This window comes from Cnephaeus nilssonii (assembly GCF_951640355.1).
Source record: "Cnephaeus nilssonii genome assembly, chromosome: 6".
NCBI lineage: Eukaryota > Metazoa > Chordata > Mammalia > Chiroptera > Vespertilionidae > Cnephaeus > Cnephaeus nilssonii.
In genome coordinates, this window is record NC_137077.1 from 74602011 (window position 1) to 74621203 (window position 19193).

The 19193-nt window shown below is 36.2% G+C and overlaps 1 protein-coding gene across 1 annotated transcript in view; it reads left to right on the forward strand.

The window, feature by feature from the left end:
- The window catches only part of ACSS3 (acyl-CoA synthetase short chain family member 3), a 177222-nt gene that overhangs the window by 100535 nt on the left and 57494 nt on the right, over window positions 1-19193 (forward strand). The window contains exons 8-9 of the mRNA XM_079773646.1: window positions 1772-1923; window positions 11764-11867. Coding sequence (XP_079629772.1) covers window positions 1772-1923; window positions 11764-11867 — 256 coding nt within the window. The remainder of the gene's footprint in view (window positions 1-1771; window positions 1924-11763; window positions 11868-19193) is intronic.

The window sequence follows — 19193 nt, forward strand, 5'->3', positions numbered from 1 at the left end:
AATTGCATAAGGTCAGCTGACAAATCATTCCTTATGAGGTTAAGATCAAGTTTCTCAAAGTCACAATCTACTGCACAAGGAACTGATCAGTGCCTAAGACAGATCAAAGAAGTAAAAGTCAAATGTTTACCTTGTTTGGTTAGAAAGAATAAAGTTGCTGACTCATTTTTAGACCGCTGTGCTTAAGGCTTCAAAATGTGTTAGTCAAATTATGTACATGAGTTGCCAGATTGTATACTGTGTCAGTGTGTTGATCTATATGAGGTGAAAATGAAATAAAATGCAATCAAGTCTTTTGGGATAGCTGGGATAATAAAAAATAAATTCCTAGTTGCAATAATACTATCCTTTGTATTTAAAGAGCAAGAGAGCCCAGCCGGTATGACTCAGTGGTTGAGTGTCGACCTAAGAACTAGGAGGTCATGGTTCGATTCCCGATCAGGGCACATGCCTGGGTTGTGGGCTCGATTCTCAGTAGGGGGCATGCAGGAGGCAGCCGATCAATGATTCTCTCTCATCACTGATATTTCTATCTTTGTCTCCCTCTCCTTTCCTCTCTAAAATCAATAAAACTATATTTTAAAAAAGGAGCAAGAAAAAAAGCAATAGAACATCAGGAAGTCCTAAAGAGCTTTTTAAATTAATGTAATTTTCATTAAAGAATAATAAAAACAACTATGAAAAAAATAAAAGTAAATTCGAAGTCATGCCCTATCAATTAGAAGTGGATAGTAAATCTATATTATTGAACAGTTACGGTCTGCCTTATATTATCATCTTTCATTTATTATTCTCTGTGGGGAGATCTCTAAGTTTACTGCCAGTAAATTATTCCCTCCTTTTACATTAGTTCAGTGTTTCCCAAGTGTGTTTTCCAGACCAAAAAATCCTTAGGGTGCTCAGATGGGATATGTAGTCAAAGAAGTCTAAGAAATGGTACACATATAACATATATTAACATTCCAGGCACGTGGATTTAGAAACACAGAAGAAGCAGCACAGATGAGAATGGATTGAAGAATAAAGGGTGTGGCAGAGCCAGATAGATTTTTGTGGGTCATTTCAACTTTTTACAGAATTATTTATTTGTTTAAATGACATGCTCATTTTCCACTTTGCAGGAACATTAGTTAAAATGCTTTGTGTTCTTTTTAATTGCATTGTTTGTCATAATTGTTAGATTTTTATGCATGAATTTTGACTGGACATGTTTAATGTCATTTTGAGGCTGTGGAAAACATGCATTTTGGGATGTCTTACTGAACTTAAAAAAAATTCATAGAATTTGCTATCCTTGAAGTGAAACATTCAAATGAAAAGGTCATTGCTCAGAAATCACTGTGATTCAGATTTTTCTCTCTTCTCAAGTATTTTAAGTTTACTATTGTCACTTGTAATAGTGATCATGAAAAAAAGATAAGTTAGCAATTGCTAATACCTGTTTCTCATTCAGCCTACCATAGAAAACAATAGATTTAATTTCTTATAAAATAGAAGACTGTTGGATACTATTAGTTTGAGTTACAAAACTTGAGAAAAGAAAAATCGGAGTTTGCAAAGCTTTTAGGTTGTTGTCATGGGACAAACGACCTCTCTGATGCCTGGGCATTTGGTTTGTTTTATTTATGAAAGAACATGGGAGTAGTTTAAAAGTCAGATTTGTCGAGAGTCCCAGTTTATTAACATTTCTGTGTTAAATGTATAAGTATTGACCCGTCAATGAAATATGAGGCATGTTACCCAGTGACATTTTAAATGAATCTCATTGTAGGGGAAGCCTGTGGGAACACCAGATGCTGGCGCTTATTTCCGCGTGCTGGCGGAGCATGGAGTGGCTGCCTTGTTTACAGCGCCCACTGCAATTAGAGCGATCCGTCAGCAGGACCCCGGGGCAGCCTTGGGGAAGCAGTACTCACTAACAAGGTGAATGGGATGCACGAGGCAAATCACATCAAAAACTGCAATCTGAATGAGTAACTCAACATTTATTTTTTTTGGCATTGCACTATCTTCTGTGGAGAGAGCCAAAACATTCTGAATGATATTAAGAATGACTGTTCTACACATATCTTTGAAACACTTGGAATGATTTTAATCACACCATGGATATTTTTAAATACCACATCATGCTTATTTCAGTTCAGATATTACCCAAATATTTTTGAAACTACTCTTGCTTATATTTTTCTTAAAGTAAAATGCTGACTATAAATTAACATGCATACATACATACATTTAATATAAATATATACTTATATAATCTATATATATCTCTAACTCTGTATATACCTGTCTTTTGAAAATAAAACAATGGTTTTAATAGAAGAAAAATATTGTTTTATTTTACATATACAGATAAAATATGAATTTTATAGCTCAAATTACCTTTGTTGAAAGAGTAAAGGAACTTATTTTTATTATTTTATAATAATATGCTGTGAATAGTTTAGATACTTTTGTGCTGGCTTATTGACATCCTCTTTAGCTTAATAATATGTATATCTAAAGATAATTATGGCAGTTTGTATCTTTAAGGCAGTTTCCAGCATCAATTCTCATTGAACCTCTTTGAAATAGGTCACTGCTATCATAAACTAAAGGAAGAGATTTTATTGTTTACTCAAGTCAGAAACTTTGTTTGCATGAAGTTGGTTTGAATTTTTCAAGTTAAAAACCAAATGTTATTAATTTTGTGTTGCTATGGCCCAAAGAAGGAATTAAAAATAGATAATACACACCGATTGCAGATGTAAGCAATCAGTTTGGGCAGGGTCAGTGGTTTTGTTTGTTTCTTTTTCCTTTTTTATTTTTTGAAAAAGTAGATCTGTGTTTACATCAAATTTACTTATCATCCAAAGAGTATTTTCTTATTAAAATAAAAGGTGTTCATAAAATAAATCCTCTATTATAATCCTATATAATAAAAGGCTAATATGCAAATTGTCCCCTCGACCGAGAGTTCCACGGGGAGTTTGACCAGAGGGCGGGGCTGGCCGGTCAACTGCCTGCGGCCCCTCCCCCGATTGGCCCCCCCTACCCCAATAGGGGGCAGGGTCGCCCACCAACCACCCACGGCCCTTCTCACCAGCTGGCCCAGCCTGATTGGCCCCAATCAGGGCAAGCTGGCCGGACCCCACCTGCGCACGAATTCGTGCACCGGGCCTCTAGTATTTATACTAACCCTCTATTTATTCACTCAATTGTGACATTTCAATTAGGTTTCCTGCATTTTAGTCAAAAGGATAGAAATATAAACTTTGTAAATGCATTTGAGGCTGTGTATAATCTTCACATCTTAAGACAATTCCAGGACTTTCGAAGAAGCAGTGATTGTGGTTTCTTGCAGTGTCTCTTTACTGACAAATGCATTCTGATTGCAGGGCATTCAGTTGTGTGACCAGCAAACTAAGGTTGCTCATTTGCTGCATTGTCTTCTTTTTCCATTTGTATGTGGCTTTCGATGCCATCTTTTCTGTGAAGGAGCTGTTTCTAATTCTCTTAATGTTTAAAGAATCAAACAATCCTAACTGGCTATTAAGTCATTGTTTTCCAAAGGATACATAAAGATATAGAGTCAGATTTTAGTGTAAAAGAAATTGCAGTAAGTTCTTCCTCATCCTGCTCCTTTGTCTTTAGGCACCTAAATTATTTATGATGATGTGCACATGTTTCTAATAGATATTTAGGAATGAAGACTGCAAACACCCTCAATTATTCAAGTTACAACTACTAATAAGTGCAAATACTCAAAATCTATGTGCCAGGCATAAGCAGTTTACTTTTATCTTGCTTTGTCATCATAATAAATAGGAATTGTGATTATCTTCATCATACAAATGAGTAACATTGGTCCCAGAGCGTTTAAGCAACTGTTTAGAAAGAAAATAATTCAGGCAGTTTGACCAGGCCCCACATTCCTAACTAAATACCACAAACTTTCTTTTACTATGAGAGGTAAAGTAAGAAACTAACAAAGCCTAGAGATTTTTATCATTTGTGGGACAAAAGCAACTTTCACTTTTTATATATTTTTAATCTATTCAGAGATAATACCTTCACTGAACTACTTTAATGGATTCTCATTTGTGGACTAAGAGAATGTTAGAAACAGAAGGGATCTCAGAAATCCAACTATTTCATTTTAAAAACAAGGAAACTGAGGTCCAAAAAAGGTTAAATTTGGTTTAAAGACAGAATATATACCAGAATTCAACTCTTCTCATACAACTATACTTTTATACTTATGCTCAAGACCTTTTGTACTTACATAACCAGAACTATATATTCATTTTATCATAGTTGACTAGAATTTGGAAAAATAGATTAGAAGTCGTCTAATGTAATCATTTCATTTTACAGTTGAGAAAACGTTGTCATAGAGAGGTGAAATAGCATCCCTTGGATTTCTCAACTACTCTGGGGCAAAGCTGGAACTAGGCAGTACAGTATGGTAGTTAAGATTCTGACTCTGGAGTTAGACTAGCTTGGTTCAATCGACCATTCACTGGCTGTGTGAGACCTTGGACGTAGCCTCCCTCCCCAACCTTTATTCACTGTAAAGAGTAATAGAGCAAGAATATAATGAAAATAAAATGTATCTAAATCATGCAAAGCACTTGTAACAGTTCATAACATAGACTAAGTCTTAGCTATTATTATCTTCTGCTTTCTAACTTATTTCCCTTTTACATCACATCATAGTAGTTTATTTTCCTATGGTTTTCTAGTTCAATATTAATCAAGTTAGTAAATACAGGAGTAGGCAAAAGTAGGTTTACAATTGTGTTTGATCATAGCAAGTAGTCTATAAGAATGTGTAAATAATGAAGGCCGGCAATTGGAGCACTTATGAGATTATATTTGTGTACTTTGCCATTGTGACATTCCTTTGAATTAATAAAGCTATTGTAATAATCATAACCTGAATGTCTTTTTCCATATGAACAACTGTAAACCTACTTTGCCCACTCCTGTATTCAGTGCTGGGGTTTCTATTCAAGATATCACAGTACCTCATACTTCATGCAGCCTTTCTTTTCCAATTACTTAGCAATGAGAGCTAATTCAAAAGAGAAAAAGCCTAGCATCAGAGATTGCTAAAAAACAAAAACATTTCTATAGACTGGAAATGACTGGAATAGAAAGTGGTAAGGCTGGTTGTATTCAGATGTATCCAGGTGGAAGTGCCATCCAAGTACCAAGCAGGTCAGATAAATTCTCATTGGACATGCCATTTGGAAGTTGTAAAACATAAGTTAAGGCTATAGATAAAGTCTATAAACTACCAGAGAGAATCAACAGAGCACCAAAGAGGAAAATCAAACTGATGCTAATAGATTTCAAATGACAGATGTGAAAGATCTTCAAAGTGCTGAGGGAGAATTGTCAAACTAATTTTTTTTTTTAAATTAAAGACTGAGGGCAAAATAGACAAATGTTCATATGGACAAAGCTAAAAGAACTTAAAATCCAAAGACTTCCATAAAAGGAAAAATACACATGGGGGAATGGTATGGGTTTAAAAAATAAGTAACTGCTAAAACCAATAAATTATTTTGTTGAATTTATATATTTGGCATAATAATCATAATGGGATATTGTGCTTAAACAGAAGCCAAAATTAATATGGTAAAAAACAGTAACAAAATGGTGGAGAGTTTTTTCAAAAAGTACTTTGAGTTTTCTCTTGAAAAGTAATTTTCTTCTCCTGGGGAACAGTAGGAGAAAATAGAATGAAGGAATGATGGAGATAACCACAGGAACACTGATGGCAAAAAGTAATGATGTTTGTCATGTGAACTAGGAGTTGATGAGGCATCACTGAAATAATCTATTTTTATTTAACTTATTTTGGCATAAGTAAAGAGTAATTTTCACTGGTTTGGTAGTTTATGGACCTTGAATAAGACATTCATTTTAGTTTTCTTCTGTCCCTACTTTATTACCTGGAAATTCTTCACTAGAATTTATCTTTTAGCTCTTTATTCATTTCAGTGCAGCTTCTTGTCCATTTTGACTAAAATTAATTTGATAACACTACCATTTTTCTGTTTTCTTTTTGCTTAATTTTCAACTTTATTTTAATCTCGAATTGTACTCAGTTTTACATAAAGTTGGGGGAAAGTGTATAGGTCTCCTTCCCATTAATGTCCCCCCTCCTTTTTCCTGCTCTGAATATTGCATATTATCTTTTTTGTTTATATTTTTAGTATTATAAATTTGGAATTAGATTCATTTTGTGTGTGTGTTACCATCAGAATATCACCCATATAATTAATCTATGTATATAAAAGCTCAAGCAACTGAAAGACTGGTCTACCGGTCGCTATGACATGCACTGACTACCAGGGGGCAGACGCTCAATGCAGGAGCTGCCCCCTGGTGATTAGTGTGCTCCCACAGCAGGAGCGCTGCTCAGCAAGCTTACTGAGTGGCGGCAGACCCAGCAGGGCCAGGATGAGCAGGAGTAGTGCAGCGCTCGGCTGAGCTCGGGCTCCTCCCCAGCTGCCTGCCACTTCACGCACTACTATGTCCCCTTGGGGATGTCAGACTGCTGGTTTCAGCCCGATCCCTGAAACCGGCAGTCCGACATCTCCCAAGGGGTCCCTGATTGCGAGAGGGTGCAGGCCAGGTTGAGGGACCTCACTGGTGCATGAATGCATGCACCAGGCCTCTAGTTAGTTTATAATTATCAAGGGTAGCACTATCTAATAAAACTGAGCTCTATAATAAGGTAGGTACTAGCCACATGTCACTACTTAACTCTTGACAAAGGATTAATACTGCTAAAAAAATGATAGTTTCAATTTTTTAAAATTTTAATTGATTTAAGTTTTAAATAGCCACAGGTGAATGATAGTTTGTAATGTATCTGGGGAAAGGAAGTGTCTATACTACTTTTACATTTTTCTAAATCAATGATTTCAAAATTTTTTCTCATCTTGATTTTAATGGAAATGGAAAGGATTCTCTAACTTGCAATGAAGCTAGCTGTCACTTTTACCATTTAAAAAATATATATATTTTATTGATTTTTTACAGAGAGGAAGGAAGAGGGATAGAGAGTTAGAAACATTGATGAGAGAGAAACATCGATCAGCTGCCTCCTGCACACCTCCTACTGGGGATGTGCCCGAAACCAAGGTACATGCCCTTGACGGGAATTGAACCTGGGACCTTTCAGTCTGCAGACTGACGCTCTGTCCACTGAGCCAAACTGGTTAGGGCACTTTTACCATTTTTTATTGAATATCAGATATTTCTATTTTGCTTTAGTGCCAGCATAAAGATTACTACCATAATTACTACCATAATTACTACCATAATAATATTAATGTAATTCAAATCTAAGGAGGGAAAAATAATAGAATTGTAATGGACAACCATAACAATAAATACTAAGTTTTAAGATACGTAATGCTAAAATTTGCCATGAGATAAGAATTCATTGCTAGTGCATGGCATATTATTGTAATAATTTAATTATTTAATTGTAATTTACTTGGCTGAGAAATAATGCCAAAAATTAATTAAATAAAAATTATGATAAAACTTGTAAAAATGCTGGTAATATAAAGTTATTGTTTCTTCATTAGCCAAAAATTATTTTGTATTTTGTGCTAATATTTTTAATTGACAATGTTTAACATCATTTTTATTAATAAATACTTTTGAAGTTCTAGATCTTCAGTTTTATATATAAACTAAACGTATAACTCTGGGACATCTAGAGCTCTTTGAAGCAATCTGTGGTTTGACAGATGATGGAAATGTGGCCTTTTATAACTATAAATCTCTTCCTTTTTTTCTTTATTTATATTGTTGGCATCAGCCAAACCTGTCATTTTATATATTTTAATACAAATGATCTAGATGCATAATACCTTTTTAAAAAAATATGGTTTTATTGATTTCAGAGGGAGGTACGGAGAGTAGAGAGAGATATAAACATTAATGATGAGAGTAATATCATCAATTAGCTGCCCCCTGCAAGCCCCCTCTGGGTATTGATTGAGCCTGAAACCCAGGCATGTCCCTGACCTCCTGGTTCATGAGTCCATGCTCAACCACTGAACAACACCAGCCAGGTGAATATTGTTTACTTTTTCAAACAGCAAACTATTGAAAATTGAATTCTATTCTTAAAGAAAAGTTTTAGACTAATAAATTTATTACACATGTATTATTATAAATATATTTTTATTGATTTCAGAGAGGAAGGGAAAGGGAGAGAGAGAGACATCAATGATGAGAGAGAATCATTGATCAGCTGCCTCCCACATGCTCTCCACTGAGGATCCAGCCCAAAACCTGGGCCTGTGCCCTGACCGGAATTGAATAGTGACCTCCTGGTTCATAGGTCGATGCTTAGCTACTGAGCCACACTGCCTAGGCTACACTTGTGTTATTGATGAAAAAGGAGGTAAAAAAGATAAAATATGCTCTAGAAAATGATTATATTTTCTTTCCTTTTATTACATCTTCAATGAAATACAAAGAGTAGTTCTTTGATCAATTGGAAAACTATGTTTGAAACCTCCTGCAGTCATAAATGGCAAAATTACAATAAAAATCCTAATATGTACAATAACATGTGTGTATTCTTTTCGTTGCTCAAATTTCCTATGATATACAAAAACAATATGATACTTTTAACTTAATCTAAATTTTAAATCATGTATCAATTGTCAGTCTCAAAAGTATGTGTGATACAACTTGAAGCCGCACAAAAACAATGGAACTACATTTTCAGTCTTTTCTGCTTTTACAATTTGTCATGATTACCTGTGTTTTCCTCCCAGTTCTGTTTTCTTCCATTTTACTTTTATTTAGGATTAAGTATTTGAGAGGGTTTTTTTTTGTTTTGTTTATTTATGTGTTGATTTTCTTCTTCCAATAACATACAATGTATTCTAAAAGGATTTTAAAGGAAATGAGAATTGTCTTGTAGTGATAAGTCTGTTTGCTCAGACCTGAATAATTCCATGTCTGCCTCCTCTAGAGCTTCCTAAAGCAAAAATCTCCCTGTGCCGTTCTCCTGTTTAAAATTGTTAATTGGCTTTAATTAGCTTCTCACTTCCTTCATGATGATATCTAAATTTCTTAGACTGCTCTACAAGCCCCTTCATGATGAGTCCCAGGCCTGACTACTGGCTAAGTAGTTGGAAAATATGCCACTAAGCAACTACTGAAACATTAGTTTTAAAAATATATATTTTTATTGATTTCAGACAGGAAGAGAGAGGGAGAGAGAGAAACATCAATGATGAGAGAGAATCATTGATCTGCTGCTTCCTGCATGCCCCCTACTGGGGATCCAACCCAAAACTCAGGCATGTGTCCTGGTCAGGAATGGAACCATGACCTCCTAGTTCATTGGTGGATACTCAACCACTGAGCCACACCAGCCAGGCTCAAACATTATTTTTGGCAGTGCCTTGCACCATTATATGAAGTCCTGTAACTATAAAAAGTTATTGAGCCAAACCAAACCAAACCCAAAATTTTGCAAAGCTGTTGTGATGACAGTCTTCTTATAGAATCATTAAGTAACAGATTATCATTTGTCTTTGTTGCATTTATTGTCACTTGCACACCCACACACGTGCATGCACTCAGATACAAGTAAAAAAAAAAATGACATAATGGTTTGAGGAGGAATTGTGTATATAGTGTTAACTAAAACCTTTTATCATCCTGGCGAATGTAGGAAGTCTGCTGCTTCTTCAGAAAGTCATGATCGAACTGCATTATTCCATTTGGTGGCCGCTAGCTACTGTGGCTGTTGAGCATCTGAAATGTCCACATTGAGACTCTTGAGACCAAACTGCACCTTTAGGGTCATGATTATTTATAACAGTTAAGGAGGATATTAAAGTTGACCTCATGCGAGTTTGATCCTTTCTGTTCTTTTAATCACTCATCTTCTATTAAAGCTTTTGCAATTTATGTAATCCTCTTCTCTTCAGAGCTCTCTTCAGCAACTTTAGTCAACAAGTCATGGACTTCCTCCCTCCTCTTGACTGTTACCATCCTTGAGTGATTTTTAATATCTTGAGGATAAATTTCTCTATCAATACACTTATTTTATCCAGTGTCTTTCAATGTTAGATTCTCTCTGCTACCATAAACACTATCCTCTCTCAGAAGAGACACATTTTAAAGATCTCAAAGTTTGAAATTCCCCTCTCACAACTAGGTCCTTTTTTTTTTTTCTGATTCTACAGTGCCTTTGCTTTAATTGATTTTAAAAAAAATTTCTTCTGTGACCTCACTATTATTTTTTCCTGTCTCTTACCCCACTATTTTTCCTGGTTATTTTCTCCATCCTGGTTATTCCTACCTTGTTTCCCCATTTCTCTTGCCTTGCTTAGATTCCCAAACATTGATTTGCCATCCCTTCTTTTCTGTACTACACCCAACCTGTTCTATGTCGACTTAGCCTCTTAGGTTACTGATTGAGTTACCAAGAAGCTGCTCTTTAGTTCTTTCACTTTTATGTAATACACTTAAAATTCCCCCAAATAACCAAGATTTTTCTTTCTTCCAGCCATTGTTCCTTTGCCAATTTCCATGCTCTTACAAAACAACATGCCTCCTCTTTTACTCAATAGAATGAGTCAAGCTGACATAAACTTTGCCAGCTCCCCACCTCTGTACTTCATCTTTCTAAGCTTCTAGAAATGTTTCAGTATTTAAAATTCCCAAGTATTTTGACTGGTATTGAGGGATAAAGATGACTGCTCCTAAGGGACTCACAGTGCACTGTGGGAAATAGATAAGAAACAAATAATTATAGAATGAAATGTGTTTATAGCAGAGACACGAAATGCATGTTGTTAGAAAGTAAAGATGGGAATATTTGAATCTCCATGAATCTTCATGAGATGATATAAGTTGAAGGAATGACAATAAATTTTCTGTGGCTGTATTACATTGGGTAGGCTGGTTTTCATTTATTTGATTGTTCTTTTACTTTGATGATATAAATTAACTCTTCATGCACACATTCCTTTTCTTGACAGGTCATGGACATTGAGAATGGAAGAAAAATAGTCATTCTCTCAATGAACCAGCAATAGTGTCAAACCAATTCTATTTTTCTATTTCATCCTTTTTATTTTGTGGCATGGGGCTCCCTGCCAAAGATTCTTCATTTCTCAGTAGTCATGTATTCCTTTCCATAAGAGCCTTTTTAAACTTTGAAGGCCATAATGGTATTTACTTTATACGTCCTTGGAGTAGGGGAAATATGTGCTTGAAATCAGAGTACTCGTTACTAAATGAACTCATAAGAAGAAGCATGTGCATCATATTTATGAGCATAATTGTTGTCTTAGCTGATACTTGAGAGTGTATTTTGTGTGTAGACCTAAGTAGAACCTAGCAATCAAAGTTGAAGCTAAAGTTAGCAGAGATAATGTCAAGGGGGAAAAAGAGGTTTTCATCTTCAAGCATTAGATGAAGATGACAGATTATGATAGAGATCAACTTGGTTGCTCTTTTCAAAGCTGAGAAGCTGTAGCTGTGAATTGTACTTTTGAAATACCTCTCTCCAATGCCATGATGTGTATTAAGTTCCATTTGGGTCAAAACAAATCATGCCTCTCACCCTTTTGCAGTATGATATACTGGTAATGTGGCTGCTTTCCTCAGAAAAAAATTAATGTGGTTAGATTGTACAATTTTTAAAAGAATGTAGATGAACTTTTTTAGACTTATTTTCAAGGAATAATTTGAATTCACTCTCCCTCTTATATTTAGGTTTAAAACGTTATTTGTGGCTGGAGAACGATGTGATGTTGAGACTCTGGAATGGTCCAGAAAGGTCTTCAGAGTACCCGTCTTAGACCACTGGTGGCAAACTGGTGAGCATTTTCTAAATATGTACATAAATATTGCAGAAATGCTCAAAAACACTGCAAGAATTGGAGGAAATTCTGAACTTCGACCATAAGGCACAAACTCGGCATTCAGATGGTTCTGGTTGCAGCAGAAATAAGCAATTGTTTGATTATTCTATTGCTAAAAATGTCTTCAATAAATGACATTGGTGCCACCATTCTCTTGGTCCTTAGGTGTAAAGCACCGAACACCTCTTTTGCTTCTCCTCCTCTTTATTTTCTATATCCAGTAAGCCACTAAACTTCAGATTTTTCTTTGAAGTGTCTGTTGCCTCCATCCTACCTTCAGTACTCCCATTGTCTTTGAGCTGTGGAAGCCTCATTATCATCTGCCCTGATGTAAATTACTCTCATCACTCATCTCTGTTCTCTGTGCTTTCCTGTACTCCCCGCTCACTGCTCTAAGAGGTTTTTTGTGTGTGTGTTTCTTATAAGCACTGTTTCTCTCATAGGATTTCCTGTGGCTGTCTGGCTCTCTTCTTGTGCTCTATAAAATTGAATATTTCTGCTTAGCATTCAAGGCAGAAAAATGTATTTTTCTTCAACACACACACATATTATATATAATTATTTATTAACTTATTTGATTTATTCCCGATATTCCTCCCCCTAAGTGACCCTTGGAAAACAAAATGTCATATTAAATAGATAGAATATAAGCTTTGGTACAAATAAAAAAACACACACACCTTTCTGCCGCTGCTTTTGAGGAGTAATTGTGTACATATGTGAAAGTCAGTAGATTATTTGGAATCTGTTCTGTTCCTCAATGAGTGTAGGGATTTTGTTGGGTTTCCCTCTGAGCTACTGCGAGTAACTATGAGCTATGAGAACCTTGTAGCTTTCATATGTACATATTTCAGTTCAATCCTTCTTAAACCAGTACAACAGATCAACCCTTTTATACTAGTGTTTTCAGAATCTCCATCTTATGAGCAACTAGGGAAGAATATCAAATTTGGATTAAACATTAATAAAGTTTCTTTGCAAAAAATTACATCTGATTTTAAAAATGTTTATAATCTAAAGATCAAGTGAGTGACTAAAACTGAAGTTCAGTGTTTGTCATTTTAGACCCCTGCTTCTGAAAAACTGTAGCTTTTATATTATCTTCTTGGATAATACTCTGAGGAAAAAAAGTGTGTTTTCTATATCCTTTGTAATGTCTAATGTAAAATAAATGATCAGAGCAGAAAAGGTGTCCCTTAAATAAAATGAAAATCAGAAAAAGTTTCTATTCCCTTTAGTTTGATTTGCTAACTAAAAGAGGACCCTCTTATGTAAATTTGTAACTATTTAGGAAATAAAAAGATAACATTGAATTCTATACAATGCTATGTATAGAAACACATAAAAACAAGTAAAGAATTATTGCCTCTCTAAGGAAGAGTACTTACCGAATTGATGTGTCTCCTGCTTACCAGGAGAGTTTAACCATCATTTCCCTAAGCTGAAAGAGAACAATATCCTGTCACTTTTGGGATGGTTGCCCTTGGGTCTAATGGAAGTGTTGTTCCCAACACTGAAGTGACTTTACACAGATGCTTGCAAAGAGGTTTTTTGTTTTTATTTCTTCCTCCTGAAAGTTGACTATGCCAAAGCTTGCTGAAGGAAAGCAACACATTAACAAATATAATCATAATTCTTTTTCTTTTTATTGATAGATTTGTGTATAACAGCCTGTGCAGATAGATGTAGTTAGGGCATTCAGGCATACAGAAAAGCTCACTGAAGCCTGAGAAACAAGCATATGAGGTCCCTGGTGGGTATTGAGTTTCATGTGCATTCCAAATTTTTCTTTAATGTATTGTTCAGAGGTAATTAATAGCCACATTATGTCAGTGTGCTGTCACTTTAATCAAGTTTGAATGGCTGCTCATTACTGTGAAAAACAGAGTGGGTCTCCGCTAATAATGACTGATTCTTTCCATTCCCCCCCATTCAACTGCACAGCATTTGATTTTGTGTCCAATTAAAGCACACAAATACATGCATGTGGACAGGTAGGTAGGTAGCTTGCTAGCTAACTTGGTAATTTTGAACTTTATAAAAGAAATTCCCCGGAGCTGATGTAGATGTCAGCTACTAACAAAATGTAGTTAGAATCTTTTCTCATTTGCATGGAAAAAAATAATTATTTTCAAAGTTGTATGTTGTGGTAAATAATGGTGGAGTGACACTGAAGTTTACCATTTGCAACCACTCCCCTTTCCTAAGGTGATATCAAATTTATCTTAAGGTGACTTTAATGTTAAACCACCAGGGGGAAAAGACAAATACATTGTGGATTACACTTAACTCTTAGGAAAAGGAAAGAAAAATTCAATATTTCTAGCATATTTATGACTTTCCTAATGTTTTACATGTCAAATAGATGGTGGAACACTTCTGTAAGAGGTATTCCAGCAAAAATTGGATAATAGGTGAGGGAATGTTAAGCTTTTCCCAATGGAATACTTTTCTTTATTTCAAATTTCAAGTTTTTCACAAGGTCTCTATCTTGTTATTGACTTAGAAAATGATTTTTTAATATAATTGCATACTTTTATGAGCCTTCCATATGATGTATAATTTATGAATTTGCTCTCTGATTACATTAATATGTGTGTACACATGAGCTGTTTAGAAACTTGGATGTGTAATTGGAATTAGTAAAGGATATGTTAAGTAACTAAAATGTATGAATAAAAATTGATTGGTTTCTGTGACTTGGTTTATAAGAAGGCGCACACAGTCAATCCACTTTATTACCATGTAGGTTTTGTTACATGTGAAATTTGTATTAGCAACAACACATTTCCAGTGACTAACATCCCCTTTTGGCCCACTAATACCAACTTTGATATCTGATTTGAATAATAGATCTAAGATTCTAAATTGAGAACTAATCATGGAAAATTCAAGAGCAGATCAATTTTTCATAGGAACATTTAAATAAAGAATTGTCTCTGTTCAGCACTACTGAAGCATTAAGCCCTTGTTTTGGATTCTAATGATGTAAGCATTTCATGCTCTCATGAAGAAAATTGGTTTTGCTATGTGTAGAAAGGTGAGTTTTATCTATTTGATTCATGAATCTGGATAAAAGATGAATTGTTGTCACTTACCTAGATGTTTAATCTTCACTGTAACTTATAGATAAAGTGATTGAAAGCATCTGGATTATTGAAAAGATGTTTCATTTTTTTTTTTACATAAGATAGAGAAACAGGGATGCTATAATCATAATTTAAAAAGGGAAAATTAAGAGAACAGATAATTGTTCCATCAAGATATGGCAATTCATATGCCAAAAAATAAACGGACAGAATGTCATTATCCTCAGGTGTGCAGTGTACTGTTATAGATCATTTTTAGTTCTAAGAGCAGCTTTTCCACAAATCAAACAGGAAGCACAGGTTTAGAAGAAAAAAATGTCAGTTCAGTACACAGTGTCCTTCAAAAGGATTTTTTTTCTTATTCAAGATGACTGTAAAGGAATTGTTTTTCTTATGAGTGAATGATCAAGTACAAAAAAAAAGTAAATTTCAGAGACTGACTACTAAAACCCAAAACATATTAGAATTCATTCCTTTTAGAGGTTTTAGTTTTCTTCCTTTCTTCCTTTCTTTCTCCCTTCCTTCCTTCCTTCCTTCCTTCCTTCCTTCCTTCCTTCCTTCCTTCCTTCCTTCCTTCCTTCCTTTCTTTTTTTCTTTCTTTCTTTCTTTCTTCCTGCCTTTCCCCCTTCCCTCCCCTCCCCTTCCCTCCTCTCCCTTCCCTTCCCCTCCCCTCCCCTCTCCAGTTTATTATACAACACCAGAGGCCCGGCACATGAAATTCGTGTGCGGGTATGGTCCCTAGGCCTGACCTGCGATCAGGGCCATCTTTCCCAGCTGGCTGCAGTCAGCCCCACCCCACACCTCCACCCACCCCCAGTTCCCCGTTCTCCATTGGGTGATTGGTGCCTGCTGGCCAGGAGAAAGGGACCAAGAGGTAGTCAGTGCACCTCATAGTGACTAGTCCAGCGGTCATTCTGGTCATTCTGCCTTTAGGGTTAATTGCATATAACCCTTTTATTACATAGAATAGAGGCCTGGTGCATGGGTGGGGGCTAGCTTGCCTGCCCTGAAGGGGGCCCGGATCAGGGTGGGGGGGTCCCCATTGGGGGGCGGGGCCGGCCTGGGTGAGGGGCCGCCGGCAGTTTGAAGGCCGGCCACGCTGCCCCCAATCGGGGTGGGGGTCCCTGCTGGGGGGCAGGCCTGGCCTGGGAGAGGGGCTGTGGGTGGTTTGCAGGCTATCCTTGCCCCCAATCGGGGTTGGGGTCCCCTCTGGGGTGCGGGGCAGGCCTGGGCGAGGGACTGTGGGCCGTTTGCAGGCCGACCACACCTCTGGCTTTGTCAGGAAGGATGTCTGGAATGACGTTGGTCTATCTGGTCTAAATTAGCATATTACCTTTTTATTAGTATAGATGATACTGGTTTAGAAATGATTGTAATAAGACAGTTTGACATCCCACTTTTAAAAAATATATATGTTTTTATTGATTTTTAGAAAGAGAGGAAGGAAGAGGGAGAGAGATAGAAATATTGGTGAGAGAGAAACATCACCCTGCACACCCCAGCCCATAACCCGGCCATGTGCCCTGACCAGGAATCGAACTGGTGACCTCGTGATTCATGGGTCGATGCTCAACCGCTGCACCACACCATCTGAGCTGACTTCCCACTTTTTAATGCTATTTAATCCTAGGTAGAAACACTTTATTCCTTCACTATTCTATCAGTTAATCAAAGACAACAGCTACAAAGTTAGAATATTCAAGTTCCATAATGGTGTTTATAAGGGACAACTTGGTAAATGGTTTAGATCAAAAGAATCCATGATTCTTTCTACCTGCTGGCAGGACATATCTGTGTGTTCCCATGAGAAGATATAGAGCTTATGTTGAAAGTGTTTCAAGGATCCTTAGGCCCAGCAACTTGAGCAGCACTGGGTGATTTTGTGGCTTGTTTATTTGTTTTGTTTCTGTCACTTCAATGGAGGACTAAACTTTTTCACAGAATTTTTAAAACCCCATGGAGGGATTTCAATGGGAAAACAGTCACCTAATGGATTGAGACACTGGTGACGATTAAAGTTATTGATCTTACTTTATCTGCCTTGAGCCTTCTTTGCTGAGTTCCTACATCTTGCAGTAATCACAGTATTTCTCTCCCTGTTTGATTGACCTGCTGCAGTTTTAATTGCGATTGCTAGTTCTGAAGTAGCCATATTCTATATATAGCCTAAATCCTCCTCCTTTGAGGAGGAATCTGATAATTCTGGATTTTATTAAAGTGGACCCAAAGGCTCCAGCAAATTCAATCATGCCAGTTTTAAATCAAAATCGTTGATCCTCAAAGCACACACATCCTCATACTGTGTTATTAAAATGTGTCAAGGTTACTTGATGTGATAATCCTTATATTTGCAGTTTGGTAAGACATATTTCCTGAGAAAGGACAACTGGGACAATCGTGAACTCAAAAATTGGTTAGGCTGGCTCAATTTAGTCCTCATACTTTGGTTTATCTGGAAAGATCCATTAGCTCAGGATTTTTTAAAAAGACAGTAACATATTTTACTTACAAGAATCAAAAACACAAAATGGAATAAGTCTCTATAGTTTAATGGTAATTATCCTGGGGAGAGATTTCTATAGGAGATGGTGCAGACTCAAATATAGCACTGTCTCATTCCTTCTAAACAGACTAATTGTGAATACAGCCAGGATTTGAAAATTTTATAGGTAGGGTATCAAAGTTAAAGCCATTTTTTTTTTTCTGAATCATCCTTTTCCTTTGTTACCCTTGCATTCTCTAACATTCCACTTTTGTGCATCAGATTTGATGTACTTATTGCAGAAAGGTTTCAATCTGTCAGTCTGTAGTTCTAAGTTCAGCTGATAATAGGCAATTTTCTCCATGTCTGGAATTCAGCACCGGAAGCTTTATGACACTTGTTATTTCTGCCTTTTCAAAAACATTTTACAACTATGTGCTAGCTATGAGCGCCTTTCTTCTAATGAATACATACTTAGCTGTGCCCCCTGCAAAATCCTTTATATTTTCCTGCAAAATTCCTTCCTAGGGTGAACACATAAGAGGCTCTATATGACTGACAAGATGATGAGGAAAACATCTTCTTGGTGACATTACCTTGAAGACTCAATCTTTAATGATTTAAAACCTTTACTCTGTGGTTTGGGAACCAGTCGTCTCTAGCCAATGCTCCTCTGGCAGCAGATCTTGGAGTAAAATATTTCTTGTTCAATCAAGTGCTGTCTTCCTAGGTTTTACTTTTCAACTCGTTGTCATTCCTTGCTTCTGGGTTTTACTTAATTTCTGAGTCCATCAAATTTGGGCTATGGTGAAAAGTTTTCATTAAAGTACATTTTTGGATTTTCAAAGATTTTCAAATGGGTTGAAGCAGACTCTGAAATGCACACTGTGGACATCAAAGGGCTGGGTTGGCCTGGACTGGCAATGCCATTGCCCATGGACTGGGTTGTTCAGTGTATACTTCATGCTGCTTTCTAATAGTACAATGCAGTCTTCGGTAATAGGAATGAATCACTGCTGTATTTTTCCTTTTCTCGATGTAATGGTCGAAAAGAAGTGTATATTTTTTTTCATTCATGGAAAAGAAAATGTATATAATTTAGCATGAGAAGTTGTTATTGAGGGAAGAACAGTTAGTTACATAGACACAATGCCATCTCAGCAATGTTCAGCTAGTGATGCTGACGGTATCCATCTGGTGAGAGAGAAAAAAGACCTGATGTTATCTTTGTTGCCTGGCAACCACATTTTTTTTTTCATTTGGAGCAGTCTTCTTTACTTTAAAGTAGGTAATTTTTACTGATAATTTGAGAAGCAGGAGCTTAGAGGTAAACTATGTGAATTTGGTTTGTAGAGGAAATAATCTTTTGCCAAATATAAGGCAGGCTTGATGAGACTTTCTCTTTTGAAGGTGAATCACTGTTTACAAATTGTTAATCCATCTGAAAATAATGCCCCAAGTCAAATAGCGGTCATTGAATCAGACATTTTCATCTTTATAGCATTAAACATAGAAATAACTTCAAGTCAGATATTTTTCAAATGTGATTACTATACATGAAGCAGTTAGGGTAGGTAGAATTGCTTTTAAGAATCTCTATTTGTGCTCATTATTACATCAGACAAGATACTAAACACTGGGAAATCGATTAATAATACAAAGTTGGTTTGGTCTTTGAAATATCATCTGTTCTAAATCTGCCCTTGGCAA